General features: G+C 44.5%; 1 protein-coding gene across 6 annotated transcripts in view; it reads right to left on the bottom strand.

Moving 5' to 3' along the window:
• Positions 1-11081: 11081 nt before the first annotated feature.
• The window catches only part of CADM1 (cell adhesion molecule 1), a 287449-nt gene continuing 270758 nt past the window's right edge, over positions 11082-27772 (bottom strand). For all 6 annotated transcript variants that reach the window (XM_077919463.1, XM_077919466.1, XM_077919461.1 and 3 more), the window contains 2 exons: positions 15268-15399; positions 11082-14311 (listed from right to left, as the gene is read on the bottom strand). In XM_077919463.1, coding sequence (XP_077775589.1) covers positions 14193-14311; positions 15268-15399 — 251 coding nt within the window. In that variant the 3' untranslated portion in view covers positions 11082-14192. The remainder of the gene's footprint in view (positions 14312-15267; positions 15400-27772) is intronic.

Here is a 27772-nt window from a genome sequence, read left to right as displayed (position 1 = left end):
TAATGGGGCCTCCCGCTGCCACTGCATGATTTCTGTTCTCATCCTGAAGCAAAGTTCTTAACCCGAGGTACTATTTCTGGGTTAGCAGAGTCTGTAACCTGAAGAGCCTGTAACCCGAGGTACCACTGTACTCTTCAGAAATTGCATAATACTACTCAGGAGACATGAAGTCTCTCCCTGGATACCCAACATTGACTTTATATTCTGGGGAGAAATTATAAATACATATATTTCTGAATCTCTGGACTTCCCACCTCCCCCTCCATGGGTCCAATTGTCAACTTTTTCAACTGCATATTATTCCATAATCCATACTTTATGTCACTCCATTTTGTCCAAAGTATCTGCTACATTACAAGTGTTATTGCAATCCTGCTAATGTTTTCATCTGATCACAATGGTATCCCAGATATATTATAAAATTATCCCATTCTTTGTTAAAGTTTTGGACTACTTGGTTTCTTGACTTCTGAGCTTCCCGGTATGTTTTGCCATTTCAGCATAGTCCAACAGCTTAGTATTTAGCCTGGAGAAAAGAAGACCAAGAGGTGATGCGGTAGCCATCTTCAACTATCCGAAGGGATGCCACATGGAAGATAGAGCAAGCTTGTCTTCTGCTGCTCCAGAGGGTAGGACCTGAACAAGATTCTGAGTAAACATTAGGAAGAACTTTCTGATGGTAAGAGTTGTTGGACAGTGGGATGGGCCACCTCAGAAAGCGGTAACATCTCCTTCATCAGAGGTTTTTAAAGATAGGTTGGCTGGCCACCTGTCCAGAATTCTTTAGCTGTGATTCTTACCTTGAAGTAGGTGGCTCTTGGGACTCTTCCAACTCTACAATTCTATGGTGCTATGAATGTATTCCCCCAAAAGGTTATCATGCACAAAGAAGTTGTGAACATGTGTGCAGATCGTCTCATATTGCAAAGCACAGCACAGCATGTGCGCACACCCCAGCTAGCGCACATCTTCTTAATGACATGGCTTCAACGCCGCTTTGCAATAGTTGGGCTTCATATTGTTGGATGTGCAACCCTGCGAGCAAGTAATTCTGAACAGTGCTGGTTATTTCAGCCATGATTCTGGTGGATGTTTCATCAAAGGCTTTTGTGCAGCGTCCTTTGAGCCAAAAAGGGCCCATACAATCATCATCATTGTTGCAAGGACATTTGTTTTCCCCTCCAAACAGCACAAAACAGATGGCACATGCAGGATGCAACCGCCAGGAGTAAAGGGAGTATCTGTGCACTTGGGAAGCAAGCCCTGATATGCTGGCAAGGGCCGGGGCTCCACAGTTCCAGAAAGGTGAGCCAGCCCAAGAACACACATACTGCGCAAGCCGTCCTTAGCCAGAATTGTTGGCAAAAGAGCCCTACGGTGGGTGGGACGAACAGCACAAGTCCATAAATAGATCCTAAATCCTCTATCATGCTTCCTATTTCCCCCCACAAAAGCCAGGCTTGGCAGAGTGCTTCGCGCTAAGTACCGGATTCTTAATGGGGCAGTTAACACTCCAAATCCAACTTTGAGCAGTGAAGCTATGGAAGCAAACAGTGGCTTTTAAGAGCAGAAGGTTGTTATGTGTTTGCATCCCCTATTAGACGGCCCTCCCGCTCGTTTTTTATTTTTATTTTGGTAAGGCATTGAATTCGCTGGCCTCTTTGAGCTCCAAATTATGAAAATATCTGCGGCTTAAAAGCAGCAGGACAATTGTGTGGAAGAAAGGCTGCCGTGCTAATCATAGCTCCCAGTTCCGGCAGATTGATCCAGAGCCTTGTAGGGCAAGCAAACACACCTTGAGGGGTTGTGTGTGTGTGTGTGTGTCAGGAGTGGAAGACACAAGAGCAGCAGCCTCTGCGGTAAAGCACACAAACCCTGGAAGCATTGTGCAAGACACAAAGGAGGATACAAAAGAGCGAGCTGCAAACTCAAAAAGTGTTCGTTGCTAGACTGCGGTGGATGGAGCCAGGCCAGTTTCAAACTGTTGCTTGCTTGATCAGAATAAAGGACGTGCACAGCACTGGCCAAGATAGATGGGCAGAAGTCCCTCAGGGTGGATTTGTGTCTTCACAGGCTACAGCAGCCTTCGTCAACCCGCTTCCCTCCACATGTTCTGGGTCACAATTCCCACCAGTCCTGGCCAACATGGCTGGTTGATGCAGGGGCTGATGGGAGCTGAAGTCCAAAGCATTTAGAGGAAGTTGTGGAAGTTCGAACTGCAGTTTGTTCATCAGCCATAATGAGAAGAAATATGTATTTTTAAAGCAATACTTTACGTGGCAGGAATGGCGCTGCATGCAACTGCTCCCAGCCAACTTTGCTCTTGGGACATATACTCCTCATTGTGCCAACACTGCAGTTCCACCCATGGCTCAGCTGGTAGAGCATGAGACTCTTAATCTCAGGGTCATGGGTTTGAGCCCCAGACTGGGCAAAAAAATCCTGCATTGCAGGGGGTTGGACTAGATGACCCTTGTGGTCACTTCCAACTCTACAATTCTATTTTCTATTATCTATAATCCATTTTCCGTTCTGATTTGACCTGCACTGCATCTGATGCAAGCCTGGCACATTTTGCCTTAAAACAGATGTGAGTTGTGAACAGATGTGCACTCTTTTGTGCGCACACACGGACACACATGCATGCACACACAGAGACAGGCCCTGTACAAAATATCACGGGATGCCTCAGAAACCAGAGTTGCTCCAGAGGGCAACAACATGTCCTGTTGAGAAGCTTACTAGGAAGCCAAGTCTGACATCAGCAGGTGGCATCCTCAGGGAGTTGTCAGGGCCTTATGACTGTGGCAGAGTCCACCACTCCCATGACCTTTTGGAGCATGGTAGGGAAGCCAAGCAGCAGCTTGCTGCCCAGCACAGATTGGAGTGCTGCTCCCAGGTGAGCTCACGAGGGACCCCACTGACATTGGAGGCCACCCACCACTTTGCCCAAAGCCCCTCAAACCTGGATCCCACCCTACGGAAGACATCTTAGATGCTGTACTTATGCTGTGGAGTCCCTTGGGTGGCTCAGCTAAGCAAAGACATCACCTTTTAGGGCTGCACTTTGTCCTTAGGTAAGGTCCTTAGGGGACGCAGGTGGTGCTGTGGTCTAAAACACGGAGCCTCTTGGGCTTGCCAATCAGAAGGTCGGTGGTTCGAATCCCCGCAATGGGGTGAGCTCCGTTGCTCTGTCCCAGCTCCTGCCAACCTTGCAGTTTGAAAGCACACCAGTGCAAGTAGATAAATAGGTACTGCTGTGGCGGGAAGGTACATGGCATTTCCGTGTGCTCTGGCTTCCGTCACAGTGTCCCGTTGCACCAGAAGCGGTTTAGTCATGCTGGCCACATGACCCGGAAAGCTGTCTGTGGATAAACACCGGCTCCCTCAGCCTTGAAAGTGAGATGAGCACCGCACCCCATAATTGCCTTTGACTGGACTTAACCGTCCAGGGGTCCTTTACCTTTACCTTACTTTGTCCTTGAATGGGGCAAACACTGAGCACCCTGAAAGAGTTTTAAAACCACACCTCTTTGGCCAAAGCTGTTTTTCACAGGGACTCTTCAGAAAAATACACACCCATGCTATCGTTGCCATTTGGTCCAGTGGCTTTCTAACGCTCTGTATTTGAAGAATCTTTCCATATCACACTTGGTCTACTGGTCTCTTTTGTAGAAGAACCAGGAGAATGACCATGGGTGCAGCTTACATGGAGTACAGGACAGAGCCACACAAGCTGACTGCACATTATGGGAGACATCCAAGTAGTCCCACCTGTGGCCATACATTGCAGGTGAAGGTCACCAGCGGGACAGCCCTTTAGTTAACCGTCAACATGTTGCCAAGGATCGCCAGGGTTCCCAACAAGCAGAGAACCACTGGTTTAATCTTCTTGGGCAGTAACTTTCTAAATCCAAGAGTCTGAGACATTATAGGGAATAATTTTCATTTTGTTGTTCCTGATTTTGCAATCTGTAGGGATGCTTTAATGGAATTATACAGCCCTGGTGGAGGTCATCCAAAGAAGATATATTGCAGACAGATTAGATTACAGAGAGGTTTTTTTCAGTTCAGGTCTGGCAGCCACATAAGCTCCAGGTATTTCTAAGAATCTGGGCTCAGAGCAGAAGCACCGTGTAGCTTTGCCAAAGAACACAGGCCCCCTTTGAATAGCATCATCATAATACACTTGGCTCTTGTGGTTTTAGGGAGTTGACACTTCTCCATGCGGCTGCTGTGCCAAGCTCTGAAAAACTTCCAGACGAGAGGCAATTCTGATCCAGCTAATTTTCTCAGCCTGCTTTACTGTTGCATATTTGGGGCATTATATGAGGATTTGAGAGTTCTTGTCTGTTTTATCCCAGAAACAGCTCTGCGCCGTTGCTGCTGTCCGTCCCCTGATATTTGAATCCACCTTTTATATTGCAGGATTACACGATGCAACAACGCCTCGTGTCTAAATTGTGGAATGCCAAGCTATCATCCTAGAATGCCAAATAAGACATGAGATCATACAAAAGAGGGAAGCGCAGAGGCGCACGGTCGCTCCGTGGGCACTTCTGCATCCACTGGGCGGAGGTGTCGAGAGACGCGAAAGGCTTGCATTTGGAATCTCATGGGCCAAGAATGGAACTCAGCCTAGCAAGCTGCTTGGAGTTGAATGTGGTGAGAAGCACAAGAGAAAAGGGACAGGCAACTTCAGCCGATGTGACTAGCAGCCCGGATGAAGCCTCATTATTGTATAGGTGTGGTGCAAGTATGAATGAGCCAGGCCTCCTTTTGCCCTGCCCTGATTTAAGAGCAGGACTTGCCACCTGCGCTCACAGGCTCCAGCTGTGTGCTCCTTGCTGCCAATGCTAAGATTGCAAGTGCATCCCTCCACTGCCATTTCCTTGACCCAGCCTTGAAGTGAAGAAGAAGAAGAGTTTGGATTTGATATCCCACTTTATCACTACCCGAAGGAGTCTCAAAGAGGCTAACAGTCTCCTTTCCCTTCCTCCCCCACAGCAAACACTCTGTAAGGTGAGTGGGGCTGAGAGACTTCAAAGAAGTGTGACTGGCCCAAGGTCACCCAGCAACTGCAGGTGGAACCCAGTTCCCCAGATTACAAGTCTATCGCTCTTAACCACTACACCACACTGGCTCTCATGAACTTTCGTGCTCATGAGCCCCAGCAGTCCAGTGTGTTCTGGTGCCCTGTGAAGTCTGGCAATCCACAGTCCCTTCCCCCATCTGTTTTTGCCAACATTTGTTGTTGTTGTTGATTCCATTTCTAAATGGCTATCTCAGAAGCGCGGCAGCCCTTTCCCAACATTTATCTCTGTAGGCACAAAACGGCTTTCGTCTTCCTTTTCCTCAAGCTTCCCCAGAGCTTGATTTCCAGAGAGGCAGGCTCTGAAGAAATAGGGTTGGGGGGGGGATCACATCTGACTAAATGGAAGAGTTTGTGAGTGTGGAAAAGCTTCCTGGGCAGGGAAGCACTTGCTGAACCAAGCAAGCAATTCTGAATTAGGATTCCGCTTTGCTCCGTTGCAGGCTCAAAATGAGAAAAGAGGCATCGGCAGTGGCAAGCAAGGAAAGCACACAATGCTGGATCACACCAAAGGGGACCCACCTAGTTTCCCAGAGGAGTCAGAGTAGGGGCCTCCAAACAGAGCGTGAGCACAGCAGCCTTCTCCTAAGCAACCGGCATGCTAGTCCCTGAACATGGAGAATTGACATCATCGTCATGACCAGCAACCACTGACAAACCTCTCTCCCTCTCTGCGATTGTTGCATCCCTTTTTGAAGCCGTGTAAAAGTGTGCGTGCACCCCCAGGCCCCCAGGCCATTAGTGATTCCTTGATGGGCAAGTGAGGTGGAGGAAGGAGACACATGCAACGATTCCCTGCCCAATTCCTAGATTTGAATATTTTGTCTGCTGCTAAAAGGCTGCTTTTAAGTCTCTCCCAACATCAGCTCTGGAAGATTGAAATATCAATTACAGATCAATTTTCTCCTTAAGTAAACACTAATGCAGGATAAACAGTATTAGGAGATGCAATCGTAACATTGCTGACTTCAGGACAGACTGCCTGCTGCTCACAGCAAGTTTAAGCCTGGAGATTAATTAACCTGAGAAGATATCACTTAAGGAAGATTTAAGGCTATCAGGTTGGGAATATGAGGCAACGAGGCGCCGTGCATGTTAAGGAGGAGGCAGGCGAGTTCTAGAAAGGAGCAGCGAGCTTTGATTCCCTCCCCACCCCCCCATGGTTAAGGTTCTTGTTTTCCCCAGCACCGATTCGACACGGCTTTAAGGATTAGGTTCAAAAACTGGGCGAATTCTCTTTTTATAGCTAAGCCACTGTAAAACCACAGGCCACCAAAGTAATTCTAGTCCATGATTAGAATCGTTGTGGGAACCTCAAAAGCTTCCACACCATGACACCATTTGATGCAGACCACTTCTTGACTGAAATGAGTTGTGGGGTCTTCCATTTGCTGGGACTTCAGTCATTTTATCTCCCCACACCTGTTTCCAGCCTTCAGCTTGGCCAAGGAACCTTTAGGTGACATAGATTTAGGCTACTAAAACAGATGCATATATTCTAAATGGGGAAAAAATTATTATTAATAATAATAATTTTTATTATTTGTATCATGCCCATCTGGCTAGGTTTCCTGATACAGTGCTGCCTTCAGATGTCTTCTAAAAGCTGTGTAGTTCTTCATCTCCTGGACATGTGATGGGAGGGCGTTCCACAGGGAGGGCTCAAAGCTTGATCAACAAATGTTTTTCCTGCAGGGGCTCAACTCTGGCCAGGAATTAATCCCAACTGTGATGCTAATTGGGCACCATGTTTTGCACTGTATACCACATATTAATTCTTGTTGCAAACTGGTTTGGGTTGGCAAATTATCTGGAAAGTGGTATATAAATGCAGTAAATCAAAAAAATTGAGAAAAGCAACATGAATTTGGACTCCATGTGGCAATAATGACGGCTAGATATCCTCTCGGGAGCTGCCCAAGAGCAGGCAAGGCTGGACTATGCAACAGACTCCCATGTTCCATTGTTTGTCTCCTTCTTGGTCAATACCAAAACATGCTGTTCCGCTCACTGACAAACAGATTGTGGAGCCAACAGGTAGCGAAAAGGATGAGCAACCCACCACCCACCTCCGGTTGCTTTCAGAGAGAGATGGAAACATAACACAGCTCTTCTCAGAGAATTCATCACGGCTCCTCAGTCTGACTGACATTCTTGACCTCTGGCTTACTTTCATTGTTCAGCTGCTATTGTATGGAAACTGGGGGCGTTCTTTTGAAACATCCTAAATTCTGCTTCGCCGAAACGCACGGAAATGAGAGGCTCACCTTTGGGTTTTTTGGAGTAGTAACCAGGGAGCCTATACACACTTTGCACATAGCCTGGAGAAGACTGAGAGGAGATATGATAAAAAGGTAAAAGTAAAGGATCCCTGACAGTTAAGTCCAGTCGCAGGCGACTCTGGGGTTGTGGCACTCATCTCGCTTTACAGGCTGAGGGAGCTGGCATTTGTCTGCACAGTTTTTCTGGGTCATGTGGCCAGCATGACTAAGCCACTTCTGGCGAAACCAAACACCAAAACCAGAGCAGCACACGGAAACACTGTTTACCTTCCTGCTGGAGCGCCACCTATTTATCTTCTTCTTCTTTGGCGATCCCTCGTAGCCGAGTAAGACTGTCTTCCATAAACACAGTTTTAACAATGAGTCTGTAAGTGACTATGGAGGCCAATTCTGGATCCACACGTCCTTCCACAGTGGGGACATTGGTTTCTGGGCAGGAGTTGATCACGGTGTGGTTTTGCCAAGCTTGCCTTCCTCTTAGCATGTTTTTCCCTTTGCGTCCCGAGTTCAAGTGTCTTCAAAGCCCATGACACCTTTGGTAACTGCTGTTCTTCAACTGGAGCGCTCGCAGGCCAGTGTTTCCAAGTTGTCAGTGTTTATACATTTTTTTAGATTTGCCTTGAGACAGTTTTTAAACCTCTTATGTTGACCCCCAGCATTATGCTTTCCATTTTTAAGTTTGCAATAGAGTAGTTGCTTTGGAAGACGATCATCAGGCATCCACACAATATGACCAGTCCAGCAAAGTTGATGTTGAAGAATCATTGCTTCAGCACTGGTGATCTTTGCTTCTTCCAGTACACTTCCCAAGTGATGTGTAAAATTTTCATCTACTTGCACTTTGATGTGCTTTCGAACTGCTAGGTGGGCAGGAGCTTGAACAGAGCAACAGGAGCTCACCCTGTCGCGGGGATTCGAAATGCCGACCTTCTGATCGGCAAGTCCTAGAGGCTCAGTGGTTTAGACCACAGCGCCACCCGTGTCCCTATAGTGATATGATAGCCACCTTCAAATATCTAAAGGGATGTCACATGGAAGATGGAGGAAGCCTGTCTTCTGCTTCTCCAGAGGGTAGGACCCAAACCAATGGATACAAATTACAAGGAAGGAGATTCCAACTTAACATTAGGAAGAACTCTCTGACAACAATGGAATGGGCTATACCACAGAAGATGGTGGCCTCCCATTCATTGGAAGTTTTTAAACAGAGGTTTGGATAGCCATCTGCCAGGGATTTTTCAGCTGTGGTTCCTGGATTGAAGAGATTTCGCATTGCTTTGGGGGTCTTTCCAACTCTATAATTCTATGATTCTAGGGTTATCGGTTTGGACACAAACCAGAGACAAAGGGCTACCTCAATCTGTGCAAACATTCCCTGTCTTTTTTCTTTCACTGGCAATTTCTAGATCAAAAGCAGTGTGCAGCAAAATCCAGACAACACCACAGAATCATACCACAACTTTCATCCAAACAAATAAAAATCTAAAGACTAAAATCACACGATAAAGGGAGCAAACAAGCTACCAAGAGCAATTCACGAATGCCTGGGTGAACAAAAGTGTTTTTAATTGCCAGTGGAAATACATTGCTGTCTGATCGCCAAGAAAATTATTTAGCATTCTACCTCTGGGGTTCCACTCCAAATATAGGAAGCTGTTTTATACAGAGTCAGACCATTGGTTCATCTTCCTTGGTACTGCCTGTTCTGACTGGCACTGGCTCTCCAGGGTTTCATGTAGGAGTTTTCCCCAGTCCTACTTGAAGATCCCAGTCATTGAACCTCAGACCCTCTGCATGCCAACCAGATACTCTACTGCTGAGCTACAGAAGTTTATCATCCTTAAAAGTGCCTCCCTCAAACCTTGGAGGCAATGGGTAGGGGCTGAAGTATTACAATAGACTATACCAGTGGTTCCCAGTTAGCTAAACACTGTAAACCTCGTTTTCCAAAAGCCAAGATATAGACCTCTTACTTTTGAAAATGTTGATATCTCTGGGTTGGTTTTTGTTATGTGAATGGTGCCACAGACCCCCTAGGGTCTGCAAACCACCAATTGGGAACCACGTGACTATTTCATTGAACTGGCCATTAGCAGGGTTGGAGGGACCCTGGAAGGCTGTTTCTATGCCTCTCCCCATTGTCAAATGCAGCTATTGCTGCTGCAGCAGTAGGGTTAGCCAGAACATAAGCAACATTTTTAAACGTGGGTTGGAAAGGTAATATGGAGTAAAATCTGTTCTAGGGCGTAATCAGATGCGGGTCAAAATCAAGACAGGATGTAACCCAACACACACACACACACACAGCCACAACAGTAAGGCTCAGGATAATGGCTTGCTGAGGGAAAGGAGTAGTAGAATTATGGGTTGAAAAGCAGGCTTGTCAGGCCACCCTGTGTAAAATAAGCACTGCTCAGCAGGCTGCTAGCAAGCTCTTCCTGCCGTCTTTCCCAGAAGTGGCTGGGAGGCTGGAATCAAGAAGGAAAGAGAGACCCAAAAAGCATCAGCTGTGCCTCAGTCAAGGTTGGCAGAGCAGAGGACCAATTCCTGAGAGCTAGGCAAGTCCATGGCCAGCTCCCCTCTTCTGCCTGAAGAGCAAGGGAAAAAAATAAAAAGGTGTTGAGAAGAGCAACGGTGCTGTGTTTTTAGTGTTCTAGAAGAAAGCATAAGCACAATATTTCTCCAAGGAAAACAGTCTCTTCTATTGAGCAAGGTTTCCCTTTCCTTGCTTGTGCAGGATGGTGAACGATGGCACCAATTAGAGCCCACACACCACCTTAGGGCCACCCGCCAATGTACCGGGAGATGCCATCAGCCAACAACAATAGTGGAAAAACTAATAACTCCATCGCCTGCCCTTCAGGAAACAGATTTCCTTTATTTTCTTTCCAAATAAGGGAAGGAAACCACTGGGGCTTCAGGGGAAAGCCTCCCCTAACAGCTACATCGGAGGGCATTTCTGCACAAATAATTTTGCGGGAGAGGAAACTCTAAAAATACTACGAGGCCGAGCAAGAAAAAGCAAACACCATTCTGCCAGCCTAGAATACAGAGACATTTCCCTACCTGCCAGGGTGTGCTCAAGAACGCGACAGCCACCAGGCAGATGGGGGGGATAAGTGCTTCCTTTCTGACAGGAAGCTGCATAGTTAGCCCTTAAGCAATTGTTATAATTAGGAAGGATGAAAAAGAAGGTAAGCAGTGCTTGGATTTTTGGGGAGGCCAGAAATTAAGAACACAACCCACAGTCTGACCAAGAGACGGGCACAGACCAGGTATGTTTAATTTGCGAAAGGCCAGCTGCCTGTGGTGTTTGGGATGGGCTTGTGAGCCCACACCAAGGTTAGCCAACCTGGGGTCCTGCAGCTGTTGGTGGACTACAACTCCCATCTTCCATTGGTTATGCTGGCTGTGGCTGATGGGAGTTGTAGTTTACATTTGGAGGGTGCCACTTTGCATCACACAGTAAGGAGCTTACGAATGGGAGCCATGGCAGACCTCAGAGAAGCACTTGCGACTGGCACAGATAGTTTAAGAAAAGCTGAGACACCAAGTTGTGTGTTTTGGGATGGAGGACTGGTTGAGCACACAAACATGGTGTCTGGTGGGGCTCCCAAAACAGGGCTGAGGACACAGCAGCCTGCCTCCTACTTAGGAGCATCCCTTGTAGATGCTGCCGCAAAAGAGTGCAGAACGAGACAGAAAAGTAGTTTTGTAACATTAATTTGTTTTTATTAAGAAGACAGATACTTTATAGTACTTCTTTTTCTTTGTAAAAATGGTATACATGAACCAATACAAAATGTGAATGGGAAGATATGAATATGCGTTTTCTTACACTGCAACATTGTCCATGGACACCTTAAAACAGAATCGGCCTAAGGGGGCAGAAGTAACGAAATGTCACTGGCGGTGAGTAAAGAACAAGCTTATTTGGCATCAGTTATGCATCCCATATTTTTCTTGGCAACATTCCTATTTTGCTGTTGCTGATGTTATAAAAAATAAACTCCCCAACCACAAAGCCCAAGAAAAATCTCCAAGCTGCAAACCCCCGGGAAACAAGTTTGTTCTTTCTCCACTCTTAACAAAATCCTTGTAATCTAACCCTGTACAAATCAATACTTAACAATACATTTCAAACAGTGCACTGTATACTTGCAGGGGGGCAGGGGGAAAGAAAAGTAAAAACCCTTTAAAACTTGATATACAACTAAAACCCATCAGTTCCTGTTGTGGTTGCTCGTTGTGTTCTCTTCCAACGTGTGGGGCCAAAAACTTTTCGCGATCTACCTGAGACGGAAAACACCAATCAAAACACATGAACCTGAGACATGTCAACATTATTAAGTCAAAGTTACATTGGGAACACTTGCACGACTGTACACTTTTCAAAACAAAGATGAGCTGCTCAGGGAACGGTATGCCAGTTCTGTGATCAATGGGTAGAAAAAAGCCCCCTCCCCAAAACCCACCCCCACAATTTTTCAATCACTGTCTTTGCCCTTCCATGGGGTTGACCTGTTGTCTCAAGCAGTACAGAAGGCAGAGAAACAAGAGGGGCACATTACAAAACTTTGCAAGAGGTTGATTGCGTTTTCATGGTTCTAAAGGAGAGGGGGGGGCGGGGAAGGAAAATACTGTACGAAAAAGAAGGGGGGGGGAAGGGGTTTTATTTTGTGTTGAAAGGTAGCATCTGAATGGCTCTGCCAACAATTAAACAAACCTAAAACACACAAACATAACTATTTTTTTAAAGCCTTTTAAAATACATCTAGAGATGATATTCTCCCCTAATAAAACTTGGCATGTACGTAACATGACTGCCGCTAAAATTAATCCTTCAAATTCCTTAATTCCGTAATGAACTGAGGGGTTCCCTCATGAGCTAGCCTCTTCTTAATGCCAACCCTTTATCTGGTGCCTCGTTAAAAAAAAATAAAAATCCTGATTCACATCACACGTCGCTTTCTCCTTTTGGTAAAAGGGTTTAGAAGCAGCGTATTATCCCCAAAGGGGGTGGGGTACCATGCTTCCCCCTCCCCAGGAAAGGAAAGGAAGTGTCAGACACACAGACTTGGCTCTCTTCCTCTCGAGGCTTCAGATCTCCAACACTCACAAGGTAAACTTATTTTTAGTTATCTCTTCACCATGACTACCATCATGCAAGGATCAGTAATTTATTGGCAGATGGCTCTTAAGGCTGAGGAAGGAGGCCAGGGGCTGCGTTTGGAAGGTACAGAGTCAGGGAAAAGGAAATAAAGAATATATATATATGTGTATTCTTGATTTCCTCATACAAACTCAGCGTTTAAGAGTTTGGATTGAGTAACTGGAAGGGGGGGAAAAAACCTTCCATGCTGATTTCTCCACCTCTGCTCTGACCTTTCTGGAACAGAGATGCAGGGCAGTCCAGCATGAAAACAAGGCATCTTTTCTTCTCTCCCCTCCTGCCTTTTGTGAAGTCAAATCTGAAGGAATGAAAAGTTCCACACAGTCTGTGGACGGATACCTCAGCATGACCAATACCTGTAATGTACAGTACCTGCAGGCCGCAATCATAGCGCCTCACCCTCTGTGCCCTCTTTAGCAAGATACAAAAGAGAAGAGGAGAGGAAGAAGGGGCAAACCAAGACAGATAACATAATAATGAAGAAAAAGAAAAAGAAGTCGGCCGATTCGTATTCCTTTCACATCACAAAGTTTTTTCTTTTTCCTGTTTCTGTAAATTACAGCGATGCGAGGCCAATTGGGAGCCAGCGTGGGGATCATTTGCAACAGAAAATAATTAGAGCAGAACTTCGCATTTCTTCCCTCCCTGCTTTCCCTTCTGCGACAACTCAAATTTGCCTACTTGCACGAAAGGAGCAGCCCTCATCTGTCACGGCTGTTTAGGGTGAGAACCGGGGAAATGCGCTCAATACCCTGTTCCTGTACAGACAATATGGGCATGTCCAGCAAAGAGGAGTCAGTCTATAGACCTAGAATAAAGGACAGACTCTGCTCTCTCCCAGGGTCCACTTTGCTTGCAGGTAACTCAGCATGGTTCTGGGTCTCAATGAAAAGCAGAGCATATTCTGGATGTTTCAGCCTATTTCGGCTAGTCTTCGCTGCGTTGGAAACCTGGGCAGCTGCAAACCATTCTCCTAAAAAGTGTGTTCTTCCAAGCTCTCATGACAAGGGAGTAGGGTGGATGATGAATACACTGAATTTCAAACGATGGAATCTAAGGTGTGCCGGTTCTCCTTTGATGACACAGTTTCAAACAACAACAACAACAACCAAAAACAACCCAGGAGTTTAAAAAAATGAAGGTAAAACACTTAAAAGAAAAGAAAGAAACCAAGTCTACTTTCAAGGGATCCCAGCAGGCAATTCCAAGAGAAGCTAGGAAGAAAAAAAGAATATGAAACCATCTGCTCTCCACCCCTCCCCTCCCAACGAAACGAGAAATAAAACAAGGCACAGAATTTTCTGCAAATGATGGGACTAAACTAAATCCAAGTTGGACTCGGCCCGAGAATTAAAAACCCAAAGGAACTGAGGTGCCAAACAGCAGAATGTACTTTACAAAGAACTCTATTACACAGGGAATCCTCGATGCTCCCCACACTTTGCCAACCATTCAATAAAAAAAGAAAAGAAATAAAAATAAACAGCACTGGAAGGGAAAAGAAAGAAAAAGACAGAAAAGAGACAAAGTTTTTAAAAAAACCAAAACCATAAGCTGGTAGCAACTTCCAACATCACAGTCTGTATCTTCTACACAGGGCCAGTAACTGTCCGCAGTTGGACACCTCATGGAAATCAAGACGGATCTAGATGAAGTACTCTTTCTTCTCTTCAGAGTTGTTCTGTCCTCCCTCTGCATTGATTATAGCTGTGTCTGCGTCGGCCGCATCGTCAGCTCCTTTGGCTTCGTGAGTGAAGTATGTACCTGCAAAGAGAGGAGCAACCGCAGGGGCTGAGACAGGGGCTCCATGGTGGTGGCACCAACTATCTGCACTGCATATACTTGTAGGCAGCAGAGCACCTAACTGCTGCCTGTTCCCTTTAAATGCTGAGCATTGAATGCACAGCATGTGCCCTGCCACTGTTTTAAGAGCCCTCCCTATCCATGCACCCTGCTGCTGAAGGATAGCAAACTGGGATAACTGCAATAAGCATCAAAGCAAAACAGGTTATGGAATTGGATACTTGCAAATCCCATCAATTGCAAAGGGTCCTTTGTGCCTTTGAAAGGTGCATGGTTGCCATAGGCGGAGGGTTGCCCTCTCCTCTCCATATCCAATAGCCCTCCAGATGCTCTCAAATTTTCATTTTGCTGGAGAAGTAACACTTGCATGTCCAGTTTGGTAACTCTATGTATTTCTTGCATTTAAAAAAAAGAATGACATGGATCAGAATTGGAACCTGGGTCCTACTCCTGTTGCAGACAGCCCCTGTCGAGCTAAAACAAGGGTACATCTTGCAAAAAAAATATTAGTCCACATGAAACGAACCCCCATGAACATCCATAGGAGCACCTAAGGAACAAAGGCAAAACATGTTCAAATCAGAGTGAGGGCACTGCCTCCTTCTTCTGAACTTTGTGAAGTCATCTGCCTGGGCTTCCTGACAATCCCATACAGAGAATGAGAGCACTGGTTCCTCACTCTGATTTGACTTGTGCGATTCCTGTTTGGCTGGACTTTCTCAGGAAGAGCCACCTTTTAAAAAATGGCAGCCAGGTGACAGATTAGGGAAAACAGGAGCTGCAAACAGGCACCAAGCGGCTCATTCTCTCACACACAAAACTCTAAACAGGTGATGGCTGTGAGGTGCATATAGACTCCTCTTCTCCATTTTTGTAGGGGGAGGGAGTTCAGTTAAGCCCTACTCTTGCCGATTTACCTTTGTGTCTTGCAAAGTATCGTCCCAGAATGATAAGGAGACAGAGCATCGCAAAGACCACCACGGCCACGACTCCACCGATCACGGCATGGTCCACAGCGGTGATGGCACTTTCCTCACCTGCTCGAGAATCTGCCACAATTAGAAAACAGTAAGTATTAATATCCGCAATAATGGCCACTTGCAAATCAGGGCAACCCTCCTCCACTTCCATCTGGGTTTTTATGTGAGTGTGTGTGGCTTTTTGGTTTTGTTTCTTTTAACAAGGGGGGAAAATAGGAGTACCCAGGCAAGTCAGCTCAGGCAGAAGAACAAGCAACCCAGCCTAGTTGGCTCACCAAGAGCAGCAATAAGAGACATTTCCAAATGCAGTGGGCAAGTCAAGATGGGCAAAGCTGGGGCAAGGGGAGAGGAAGGAAGCACATGGAGCCCTGAATTGTTTTTGTTGTTGTTGCAAAAACTTCCACGCCGATGTCCCCAGCACTTCACCCAGATGATGTCATCTCAAATAACCATTTACACAGCCAAACTGTGCATGCAAAAATAAATAAATAAATAAATGGACAGAAAGGAAAAAAGGGGACCCTGTTCTCAAATTGCTGGCTGACTCAAGGAGAAAACACTTCTGAAACCTAGCCTGATAATTTCAAATTCTGTGGATGTTGATCCCCTCCGCAAGATTTCTCTGAAATGAAGATAGCAAGCAATCATGACATGCTTCTTTATTTTATTTATTTAACAACTTGCCACACAATTGATTTGCTTTTATAAGCTGCTGCTCCCTCCCTCCCTCCCTCCACCTGGAGAGGAGGAAGGACTTGCGCGGCTGGGGAGAAATCCCACAACGAACCCGGAATGAGCGATGGCTGTGTAAAATTAATGTATAGCAATGTAAACAATTTTAATTTAAGAATGCAGCTACAACAGCCCTGGCTGCAATTCCAATGGCAACCGAGATTTATAATGTAGTAAAAAACAATTATTCTCTCGTTGATTAATACATTAACATTTTGGAATGGAAGCTAAAACCATTGTCGCCGCGCCCCCCCCCCTTTTTATTGAGTTCAACTGTGACACCTCCATTAAAATGATTTACTGGCCATCCCTTACAATTTAAGCACAGCAGCAGCAACAGAAACGGTAAAATTCTTTTAACTTTACATGATTTGTGAAGTCATATGTGAAGGATTTACCATTTAAATCTTTCACTACAAGAAGCATACAGCCAATAAATCTGCCCTTCCACCCCCTGCAGCTGCCCAGGCACCTAAGAGAAATGCGTTTCAGCAGGAAGAGCGAGTGTGCAAATTCCAGTCAATTTTTTAAGAAAGATTTATCTCAGCCTCTCTCCAAAGAACAGAGTCAATCTCTGAAGCCTCCACCTCTAATAATATTTGAAGTTTATCGATCAAGTGTACAGATCCGTGACAGCTAAAGGTAATGGTGCTCTTTGGAGGCGAGACCTGATACAATGCTTGCAGCAGGGGCTGGGAATTTATGCTTCCCATTGATATTTCCAATTCTGCTCCAAGATTAAGCACCAAAGGATGTAAGTAAATAACTCGTGACTGAGAGCGCTGTAAAACGGTTTAATTAAAAACAGTTTCAATTAGGAGAAGGGTCCTTCAGAGCGTTCCTCGTTGCTGCCGCCGCCGCCACCACCTTTCAAACCGCAAAGAGGAAAAACCGAGGTTCACGTCAGGGCATCGAGAAGTGGGGTAAGGTGAGCAGCAGTCCACCACACACGGTTACCGTGCAACTCAAGGGCCCTGCGCACTGTCAATGGAGGATGAGCATCTGGCAAGCTTGCGAGTCCACACAAAACAGGACCACAACCACTGCTCTGCTGGGAGCAAGGTAAAAGTGCTCTTTGGCAATGCACCCTATGAGTTCAGCTCTGCATTACGAGTTTCTTTTGGGACAGCTCTTGTGTCACTTGCCTGCCGGATGTTTAACTAAGGTCCCAAGACTCCATTCCCCAGGGAAGCCCAAAAGGCGAATCATGGAGAGGATGCAAACTGGTTTGCGTGACCATCTCCTGCAAATGGCAGGTAGACTGCATAAGGCATCTCTTAATATACGGTAAGAAGAGGATGCTCCAGATTATCTCTCGTTTCTGGGGGAGCGGTGTTTATGCAGGGTCGAAATGTGGCCCAGAGGCAGAGCGACAAAAATTTGCCTCAGTAGGACAGCTCTTAAGAACAAGTTTCTCAAGGAGGAGAATGAACAAATCCCAAATGGCCAAATAGCTTCAGATCACAAGGGAAAATGCAGTTGTTCCATAATGCCAGGATCTGGAGTAAGGAAACATTCATTTTAAAAAATTGCACATGAATATTTAAATGAGAAAGATATTTTAATGCTTCCCACAATTAACAGGCTTATCGAGTTGCTTGATCAACAATCACATTCCCAGTGTCTCTGTGATCACAGCTTGACTCAGTTGGCAGCATCTTGTCATAACTGTTATATGCTACTGAGCTACCAAGGGAAGGTCTAAATCCGAGTGAAATTAAAGATGCTATCACATTTTGGTAAGATCTGGTTCCGCCTGTCCTGTCCCCATGGATTTTCAGGTGGAGTCACCAAAATTTCCTGGGAAATGGTACAAGCAGGGCAGAGGGAGGAGCACACAGGCAAAAATTCAACCCCTGACCTGCCAGCTGGGAAGTTGCAGGTTTCTCAGTGGGTCTATGTCCCCAACCTTAAAGGGCTTTTATTTCTGTGGTTGCTCTCACCAATTCCAAAGCCCTCTACAGAATACATAGAAGCATTGTTTAGAGACCCTTCTGACATTAGGATGATCTTGAGTGATGTTAGGGGAAACAATACAAGGCTCTTTGCACAGTGCCTGGAGAGAATACATCCTTTTCTGCCAAGGTTGTCCACTGCAAATGGGACACACATGGGGGGGAAAAACAACAAAACTACGGGCACCACAGCTGATATACACCCGGCGCAGCTGAAGTGACAGTTTCTGGCATTCAGTTGATTTACGCCAGTTGAGCATCTGTCCCGCAACAGACCAACTGAAATATTGTGTCAATGTCACTCACTTGCCAAGCTCTCGTGGCTGCTGTTCAATTTGCAATTAAGTCAACAGCAGTAGCTCCTCATCTAGCCTGTTCTTCCCCAAAGAAGCCTGTGTGCCGCTTACCACACGCTTTTGGCCAGCCGAGTTTATTAAATGCGATTCCTTCCGCTGGGATCTGCACTCACATTTTTCTTAATTATTTCTACGAAAACAGAAGCTTTGCAGAGTGCACGCTCCGAGTTTATTTTATTTTGTGCATGGCTAAGTATCCCGTCTTTGAGGGTACATGTTAATTAAAAATTAACTACAGTGTGTTGAGGATGCTCGGTGCTTGCAAGCCAATGAGCATTGCACCTGTGGAAGACAGTCAAGAGTGCCTTCCTCACCTTAAAGGATAACAAGCCCATGCTTTCTCTATTAGATCATCAAACGAGGGGAGCCGCTCCTTTTCAAGTCAGTTTGCAGATGTTATTCTACGGAAAGCTTGCTAACATTGATCAATATTTGAGTTTCATTTCAGTCTGAATGCCCCCACTTCTGCACTGCATCCTAGGGAAGGATCCCTGGACCTCGACCCCTTACTTGTGCCTTTACAACAGTCTCTGCCCTGAAGACAGAAGACTTCTTCACTCTTTGAAGGGCACAAGAGTCTGATACCAATTCCAACTCTGGTCTCATCCACAGGCCACAAGTCACAAGTCATTTGCTTGCTTTTTTAAGACTGTTCAAAGGCACTCTTAGATCTACTGTAATTAAAGGAGAACAGGAAAACTCAATCTACGTATATAGCAGAGGTGGTGGTCTATGGCTTGTTGACCTTAATGGTGGGAGATTCATACTGCAGGAAAATTTTGTTGCAAACAGAAGTTGTCGAGTTGTCTGATTCTTTAGTGACGCTCCCACATCATCTTCCGCAAAGCTGGAGAAGAGATGCCCACATCTGCAGAAAAGCACCCACCTTGCATCTCTTCTTAGACTTCTACTTCTCTGCAGTCTCTAAGCGCATTTTGGTTGGTTATCCATTTTTAGGAGAAAAGCAAAAGCCTCAGGGACATTTTATGCTTGCGATTTAGATTTTTTTAAAAAAAGAAAGAAAGAAGGAAAATGCAAAGATTAGATTTGACTTCGTATACCCGAGCGATTTCTGAAAAGTTAAAAAAAAAACCCCACACAAAAAAAACACTGTGCTACCAGCTGGTGGTCTCTGCTGGCTGGGGTGCAATACTGGAATGAGCCTTGCTATTTTTAGATGCTTCTGGAAGCAAATCAATTTTTTTTTTATTTCAAAGTGTCACAAGATATTAGATCAGGCGTTTTCACTTCTTTATGTAACACTTTTCCTTTGAAGTCTTCCAAGTGCAAAAAAAAAAAAAAAAGTATCCCCAGCTGAAATAGAGATTTATCTGCTTATCGAGCTGGCAATTTAAAAAGTTACAATCTACAAACCCAGACGTACAGCAGCCCTGCAGAAATGACACGTGTGAAGCAGGACATGAAATAAAGAGACACGCAAAGGACGGCATAGTGCAGAGTTTTCTGCTGGCCGAGATAATCTTTTTGCTTTGCATAAATTCTGCATGCAAAGTTAACGGTTAATTGTAAAAACAAACTCACAGTGACCATTAGATGTTATAGCATGCACCAATTCAGCCCATCATGTGTTTGTGTGTGCCTATGCAGTGTGTGTGTGTGTGTGTGTGTGTGTGTGTGTCATTGACTATCGACCTGTGCCAGAACCAGTGGTAGGAGTGGGGGTGTGACGGATTTGCTTTGCAAACAAATATTGACCTTAAAAGTAAGTGTCAGCTGAAATGGTTGCCCCAGTTAACATTGTCTCTTTAGTTAAAGAGTGAAGCGGGGGGCGGGGGGGGGGGGGAGAGAGAGTCACCGGTACAGTACTGAAGAGGGACAAGCTAGATGGCAGGCTCTGACAAAACGCCACATTATTTGCTAATCCTAATGTGTTATTCTTCCTTAAGATTTGCTTTTCTCAGCAGCAATTCAATTACAGATGCTACAAATCCTTCTGACATGTAATTCCCTCTTGTCAGAGAGAGCAGTAAACGTATATACATGTACAGCTTTTCCATTAAGATGTTAATATACATTGGGGCACGCCGGCCTTTCCTCCAAGGAGCCTCCGGAAAGGTGGGCAAAGGAGAAATGGAACTGCGGAAGCAGGCTGGCTCCCAAATGCATAGGGTCAAGTAGTAGAGGTGCTCAAATTACAGGGGGCAGAGCGGGCTCACTCTCCCCATAACTGTTCTGAAGATCCTGTAACTACACTGTTTTCTTTTTTAAAAAGACCTACTAGGCTGGGAATGATTTGGCTAGAGTGAATGGGCAAGTTGGGTTGGGGGGGGGGATGTTGATTTCACTGAGACCCCCTACCTTTGCTGCTGCAGTCTGAACATTGAACACTGGCCAGTACTGCAAGAGGTCATGATACCAGCAGAAGTGCCTGTACAGGGTTGGCAACAAGACTCAGAGCTGCTGCTCTTCAAAAGAGAATTTTCCCCCCATTGCACAACTGCAGAAATGCTACCTGCACTGTTGGAGCAATGCACCTCTGAAAACCAGTTCCTGGAAATCACAAGTGGGGAGAGTGTTGCTGTGCTCATGTCCTGCTTGTGGGGCTGACTGGCTGTTATGAGAGGAGTGCTCTGAGTTTGACTCATTTGCAAGTTTGCAAATTCCTGCCTTAAACACTTGCACCCGATCTGCTGCTTTTATATTTGCCCTAGAAATGCTTCAAATAAGTGAATTCATCTCCTGCCAATGAGAGCCCAACACAAGCCTGGCATTCTCAAAAAATGTGGATTGGCAGGATGTTAGGCTTTCAGAGAGAGAGAGAGAGGGGGGGAAAACATTAAAACTAAATGGCACTTCAATTAAAAAAGAGAATTCATACATCCACTTCCCCAAATATCTACAGAAGGAAGCAACAGTCACCATAAATTCATAGCGTATTGATTTGACTTGGGACATTGACAGTTTATTCATGTGTGATGTGTAAAATCAGATCTCCAGGTCTGATGTAAGTGTTGATATTTGAAAAGCAGTTAAATGAAAATTAGCTGTTCCTAATCTTATTTAGCCATGCAATTTTACTTGGTTTCCCAATATTTTAGCAAATAAAATTCTGGCAATTACCTTGTGTAAAAGAGACACTTGATGCTTAGAACAAACTGTTTTGAAGTTACCTATGCACGCTCCAAATGATGCAGACATCCTAACAGATTATATGTCAACTTTGTTAAGATACGCATCAAATCTGCCTGACTGGGACTTGACCTAAATAAAAATATTACATAACATACAAAAAAAATAGAGAGCGAATGAAGCTTTGGGGCGGGCTTAATGGCCTATTATGGAGAACAACCTCACACTTGCATCTTCCTCGGGAACAGGGCTAGAGTAGCCATTATGCAAAGTGCTTCCCATGGAAGCTTCAGGCTTGGCAGGGGTCATGCAACATGAAGTTTCCATGCTCTTGTTCCCTCTGGAGTCGAAGGCATGCAGATCGAACATGGGCCTCAGAGAGCCAGCGCTTTCTGAAATGGGTATTTATTGGGGTGGAGTAAGCCTACAAGAGACAAGAGCCCTGTTGGACCACATCTATCTAGTGCAGCATCCTATTCTCACAACAGCCAACCACATGTTTGTGGGAAGCCCACAGAGCAGGACCTGAGTGCAGCATCACTCGTCTCATCTGTGATTCCCACCAAGTGGTATTCACAGGCCCATTGCAGCCAACAGTGGACAGAGAACTTAGCCACTGTGGCTAACAGCCATTGATAGCTCTATCCTCAATGTCTTCTTTTAAAGCTGCCATTATATCTGGTTGAAGCTAATTCCACATTTTAACAATGTGCTGTCTAAAGAAGTACTTTGTAATGTCTGTCCAGAATCTTCCACACCATCCAGTTTCATTGGATTAAGTATTCATGAAATCCAATTTTGCCATGCCCTGCATCATCATACACACCTCTAGCACATACCCTCTTGCTTGCCTTTTCTCTACACTAAAAAGCCCCAGATGTTGTAAGCTTTCCTCATAGGGGAGTTGCTTCATTCCAGTTATCATTTTTGCTGAGCCTCTTCCAGCTCTTCAATATCCTTTCTCAGGAGTGGCAACCAGAACTGTACATAATATTCCAAGCGTGGGTGCACCACAGATTTGTAGAATAGCATTATGATACCAGCAGTTTTATTTTCAATTCCTTTCCTAATGATCCCTAACATGGAAGTCACACTTTTCACAGCAGCCAACAGCTATCAACTATGACCCCAATGTCTCATTCCTAGTCAGTCAGGGCCAATTCAGACCCTGTGAGCATATGTGTGAAATTAGGGTATTTTTTGCCTCAATGTGCATCACTTTAGACTTACTTGCATTGAAGAGCAATTGCTATTTTACTGCGCGTTGACCCGCTTCAGAGAGATCCTTTTGGATCTCCTCAAAATCCTTTTTTTGTTTTTGCCCCCAGTAAAACTTGGCTACCTCCCTGCTCACCCCAAGTCTAGATCATTCATGGACAAGTTAGAAAGCACAGGCTAGATGGGCAGGCAGCTGTTGAGCTCAGCAGCTGGGTCAAAGCCTTCCTCTGAACTCTTAACTTTCCAATCATTTCCAACTTCCTTCTTTGTGGGCTGCTCTAGCTCTGGCAGCAGGGTACTCAATACATTGAAGCTTCTATTTTTTTAATACCTGGGGCACAATAGAAGAAAAGTACTTAAGGAACTCCAGACACAGGATGCTTTATTGCTATGATTTAACACATTTGCTCCACGGGGTCTTGTTTTCTTGCTCCTTGTTTAACTTTTGTGTGTGTGTGACTAAGTTATGTAGACAAAGGTAATAAAACACTCTATTTGCAAAGGGGGGGGGGGCTATGCTATACTAGCAAGCCTGAATTTTCTGCCGTGCACATTTTCGCTATAAAACCAAAGGGCTGATAGATCTCTTCTGTGTGGGCTCAGCATGACTGTTAATTTCGGCACATTTCGATTTAAGGCTCCCTCCTACATAAGTTTTAAAGCTCCACCATTTCTAAAGGGGAATGAATTTTTAATACTATGATGATTCCACCACATACGTACACATACCCGTGTGCATCTATAAATGCTTTGCTTAATGCTGCCAGGTGATTTATCTTTAGACATCACCGTGGAGAAGGTGTTTCATTTCAAAATTTGTAAGGGAAGCCATGGAAATCAAGCTTTGGTTCAAGCTTTTGCCTATATTGGAACTGAATTTACCTGTGAAACCACAGACCATAAGGGCTGATATGCTGGACCAGATGTCCTATGAGGACTTGTCTCCTCTGGGAACTCCTCTTGGAAAGCCCACTTTGGACATCATCAATTAAGAACTCCAAGGTTGGAAGTTTGATCCCCATATGGGAATGCTGCATGTTCTTGGATTGTAGGGAGTTGGACTACATGATCCGTGGGGCTCCTTCCAACTCTGTAATTCTATGATAATCCTGAGCCCACCCTGCCAAAATCCCTAGATAATTACCTCCCTCCCCCAATATCTAAAGGGCCCAGCATTTAGCTATTCAACCTCATTGTTCAGCATAAATACAGTGGTGCCCCACAAGACGAATGCCTCGCAAGACGAAAAACTCGCTATACGAAAGGGTTTTCCGTTTTTTGAGTCGTTCCGCAAGACAAATTTCCCTATGGGCTTGCTTCGCAAGACGAAACGTCTTGCGAGTTCTTGCGAGTTTGTTTCCTTTTTCTTAAAGCCGCTAAGCCGTTAATAGCCGCTAAGCCGCTAATAGCCGTGCTTCGCAAGACGAAAAAACCGCAAGACGAAGAAACTCGCGGAACGGATTAATTTTGTCTTGCGAGGCACCACTGTAGCCATACAGCAAAGCTATCTCTGGCTAATTTGCAAGCAGAGCAACACAACTTGCTTTTTGCAAGAACACAAATCGCCTTTGAAAGGAATGGGAGGTGCACAACAAGGAGCTGGGTTTTGGGTGGAGATCAGCATAAGCCATAAAGAGAAAGGGCGTGTGGAGTATGCTTTTGTTTCTCCAGCACTAGCAGTTATGGAAATATGCACGTTAGATCACAGCCCAATCCATGAAATTTGGAGAAGGCCTCCAGCGGTTCTCAACCTTTGGGTCCCCAGATGTTGTTGGACTACAACTCCCATCATCCCTGAGCTCTGGCCTTGCTAGCTAGGGGCGATGGGAGTTGTAGTTCAACATCACCTGGGGACCCACAGCTTGAGAAAGGCTTTCTTACACTGACATAGGAGGCTGTGATATTGAGCAGGCATGTGAGAGCTTCAAACGGCACCCAGGTCCGGTCAAGTGAATCGGATTCACTGTGTAAGGACATGCCACGCAAAGTGGCAGAAGGGCTGGTGTCTCTGTCTGCGAATTGCAGGCCATGTTTATGTCCATAATAACCCAGAAAGGTTAAAACCAAGGCCTAGAAGAGCCAGGGACAGATATTATTCATTGCCCTAGTTTAGCGTTAAGTGTACTGCACCTATTCTAATTTATTGATGGGCTATTTAAAGCTGGTGTTAACCTGTTTGTCTTGCATTATAATTGAATTTGGTCTCTAATTTAAGTGAGCGAAATTCAAGAAGTTCATCCTTCCTCAATCAATATGTTCCCCTTCAGTGACCCATTTCAAGATAGCTTCATAAAAAATAATGTATTTTGTTTTAATAAATTTAATCGCTATGACAGGTGCTCAATTTTTATTGGCTGCTTCTCTAGGCATCCCTTTGCCAGAGAACAAAGCCATGCTTACAATCAATAGTAATTGATTAATCAGCATCCCCCATGAACAAAGGTGCTAATCAGTTTTTGATTAGTTAATCAAACTACATGGAAGGGCTACACAGGTCCTTTTTGATTGTGCCGTGTTCTACAACACATGTTAGCAGGAGCACAATCTTAAAAATGGGATGTGATCGGCTGGAACATGGTGAATAAATGCAAAGAGATTGCTTCACTTGTGCACAAATGTATGGGTTTGTCACATTACCAAATAAACACAGGCAAGGAGCAAGAGATGGGATGTAGTTTTAATTCTCTTCCTACTCATTCAACCTGATGCTATAAAGAGGAGTTCAAAACAGACTTAGCAGTAGAAATACTGATCAGAATCCAAGAGGAACCTTGGAATGGGAATTATGCTAGAATGCCATCATGCTTTTACACAATCACAATCTGTTTCATGGACGCAGAATGAACCCTTGGATTGCACCCCTCCCATCCCACTTGGTTAGAGCAGTTCAGTGTTGTAGAAAGGGAGGTTAAAACAAGCGACAGGAGGCCTCAATTTGGAAGAACTGTGGGCCTCTGACTGCTTGGGGGAGAGGAGAAATCAGTTCATGAGTCTTATAAAGTGCTTTGATGGGCCATGAAAGAATTTCATGAGCAAACCATCAAGCCAAGCCAATCTGGATTTGTAGCCTTGTGTCAAACAATGAAGAGGAAGGTCCCTCATGTTTGCCATTGTGCGTGACCCAATCTGCAATTTTATGCAGCCAAAACAGACCCCACTCTCAACATATATTTCAACTAGGGTTGCCATATTTCAAAAAGCAAAATCCCCGACTCCAAAATTCAGCTCTTTTTTGGGGGGAACAAACCCAGATTGTTGAGCTTCTTGGGGAAACCTAACCCAAAAATACCGATTTTAAATTTTTTGAGCTGTTTCCATTGCTTTTCCTATCACATTGACATACAGTACAGCCAGTTCAGCAAAATTCCCCCGATGCCATTTTTACACTCAAAAACCAGGACATGTCAGTAATTTTCCGGATGTATGGCAAGCCTATTTCAGCTTTGAGTGAGTTTCATCTTATCTGCTGTTATTGCTGTATTTGAGGGTTGTAATATGTGAACAGCTGTGGTATTCCCCCCCCCCCCCACAAAAGTAGTATACAAAAGACAGCAACAATAAAAACAACAATAAATAATGGGGGAAAGATTGAACCTTTTGGGACAGTGTCATTATCAGATTGGTAAGAGGCGACATGAAAGAAAATTATTTCAAGATACCTTATCAGAGAAACCACAGAGGTTATTTAAAACCTGTCCAGTGTTAACAATTGTTGAGAGCTCTGTTAAGGCAGATTTTATGCATATGTTCTGTTTCTGCCTGTACCAACTAAAATTTCAGAGCACAGTTCTAGACAGAATGAAATAAAATGCAGTTTATAGCACCTTGCTAAATCCAAAGATAATTCTTTAGGGATATTTAAGAGGATGGCTTGAAACTGCTGCTTTAGAACTGTTATTTAATTTATTTGCTGCTGCAAGATTTGATAAAAAATGGTCTCTGTTGATATAATTTGAACAAAAATTGTCAAGGTAAAATACAGTTTTGTATTTTTGTTCGAATGCAATTATTGGTTCTGTTCTCATTTTATACAGCCAACTAGATGCTTCTATCAATTACTACTACTACTACTACTGCTACTACTACTACTATTCCTATTACATTTATATCCTGCCCATTCTCCCAAAGGAGACCAGGATGGCAAACACACATGTGATAAAACAATCAAAACATCTAACAATTGGTTCCTACACAGGTAAAATCTAACATTCATTATATTATTCACCTTTATAATTTATGTTGTAACTGTTGATCTTTTTTATTTCTGCCACTTATGAGTTTTTATTAGTAATATCAATTCTGTCAATCCCTTCCCCCCTTTTTGGTTCTATAGGTATTTTTAAAGATTATCTTAAAAAACAAAAAGCAGATCTGCCAACACAGGATTCATTTCATGCTGTGAGTATCAGTGGAATACACAGCTATGGATTTTTTTTAATAGCACAAACTCCTCTCCATGTCTCCAGTCAACAGTGTAATTTCCGTCTTAGTACAGTATACATCTCTTATGTCAAAATGGAAACACATTTTATCCATTATAAAATATAGGCCATATAAACCCCAGCCCTGTTTACTCCCTGAAGAAAATGGCATATCCAAACAAACACTATGGTTGCCTGAACCCTAACTTCTCAATCGGAAAAAGGGCCGAGTCTTAACTTGGATTACTTAAATCTCCATTAGATCTCCACTGTGGGAATGTGGAGAACAAATCTCCACTCACTTGTGGGCTCTTGGACAAAGCACCAGTCAAATTCAAAGGGCTGTTGAGAAGGTTAAGAATGGGATAACCCCCATGTATACTGCCTTGAGTCGAATGGGGCGTGGGGAGGGACAGGATACAACATAGGATAGTAAAATAGGAAGGACTACATCTTTTCCTGGCAAAGATATTCAATCTGCTGTGAAAAAAATAAGTAAGGTTGGCATATAATTCATTTAGAGTCTGGTATGCAATGAAATAATTTCCCTCTTCTCTCTGCACTTAAGAGAATCCTGCCACATCCATTTAACAGCAGCACATGACAGAACAGGCAACCCAGAGTCCAAGCAAGGTTGTATTGGAGACACACACCCCTCACCCCTTTTCCC

This window comes from Podarcis muralis, chromosome 15 (genome assembly GCF_964188315.1).
Source record: "Podarcis muralis chromosome 15, rPodMur119.hap1.1, whole genome shotgun sequence".
Lineage (NCBI taxonomy): Eukaryota > Metazoa > Chordata > Lepidosauria > Squamata > Lacertidae > Podarcis > Podarcis muralis.
This window is presented reverse-complemented; position numbering and strand designations above follow the sequence as displayed.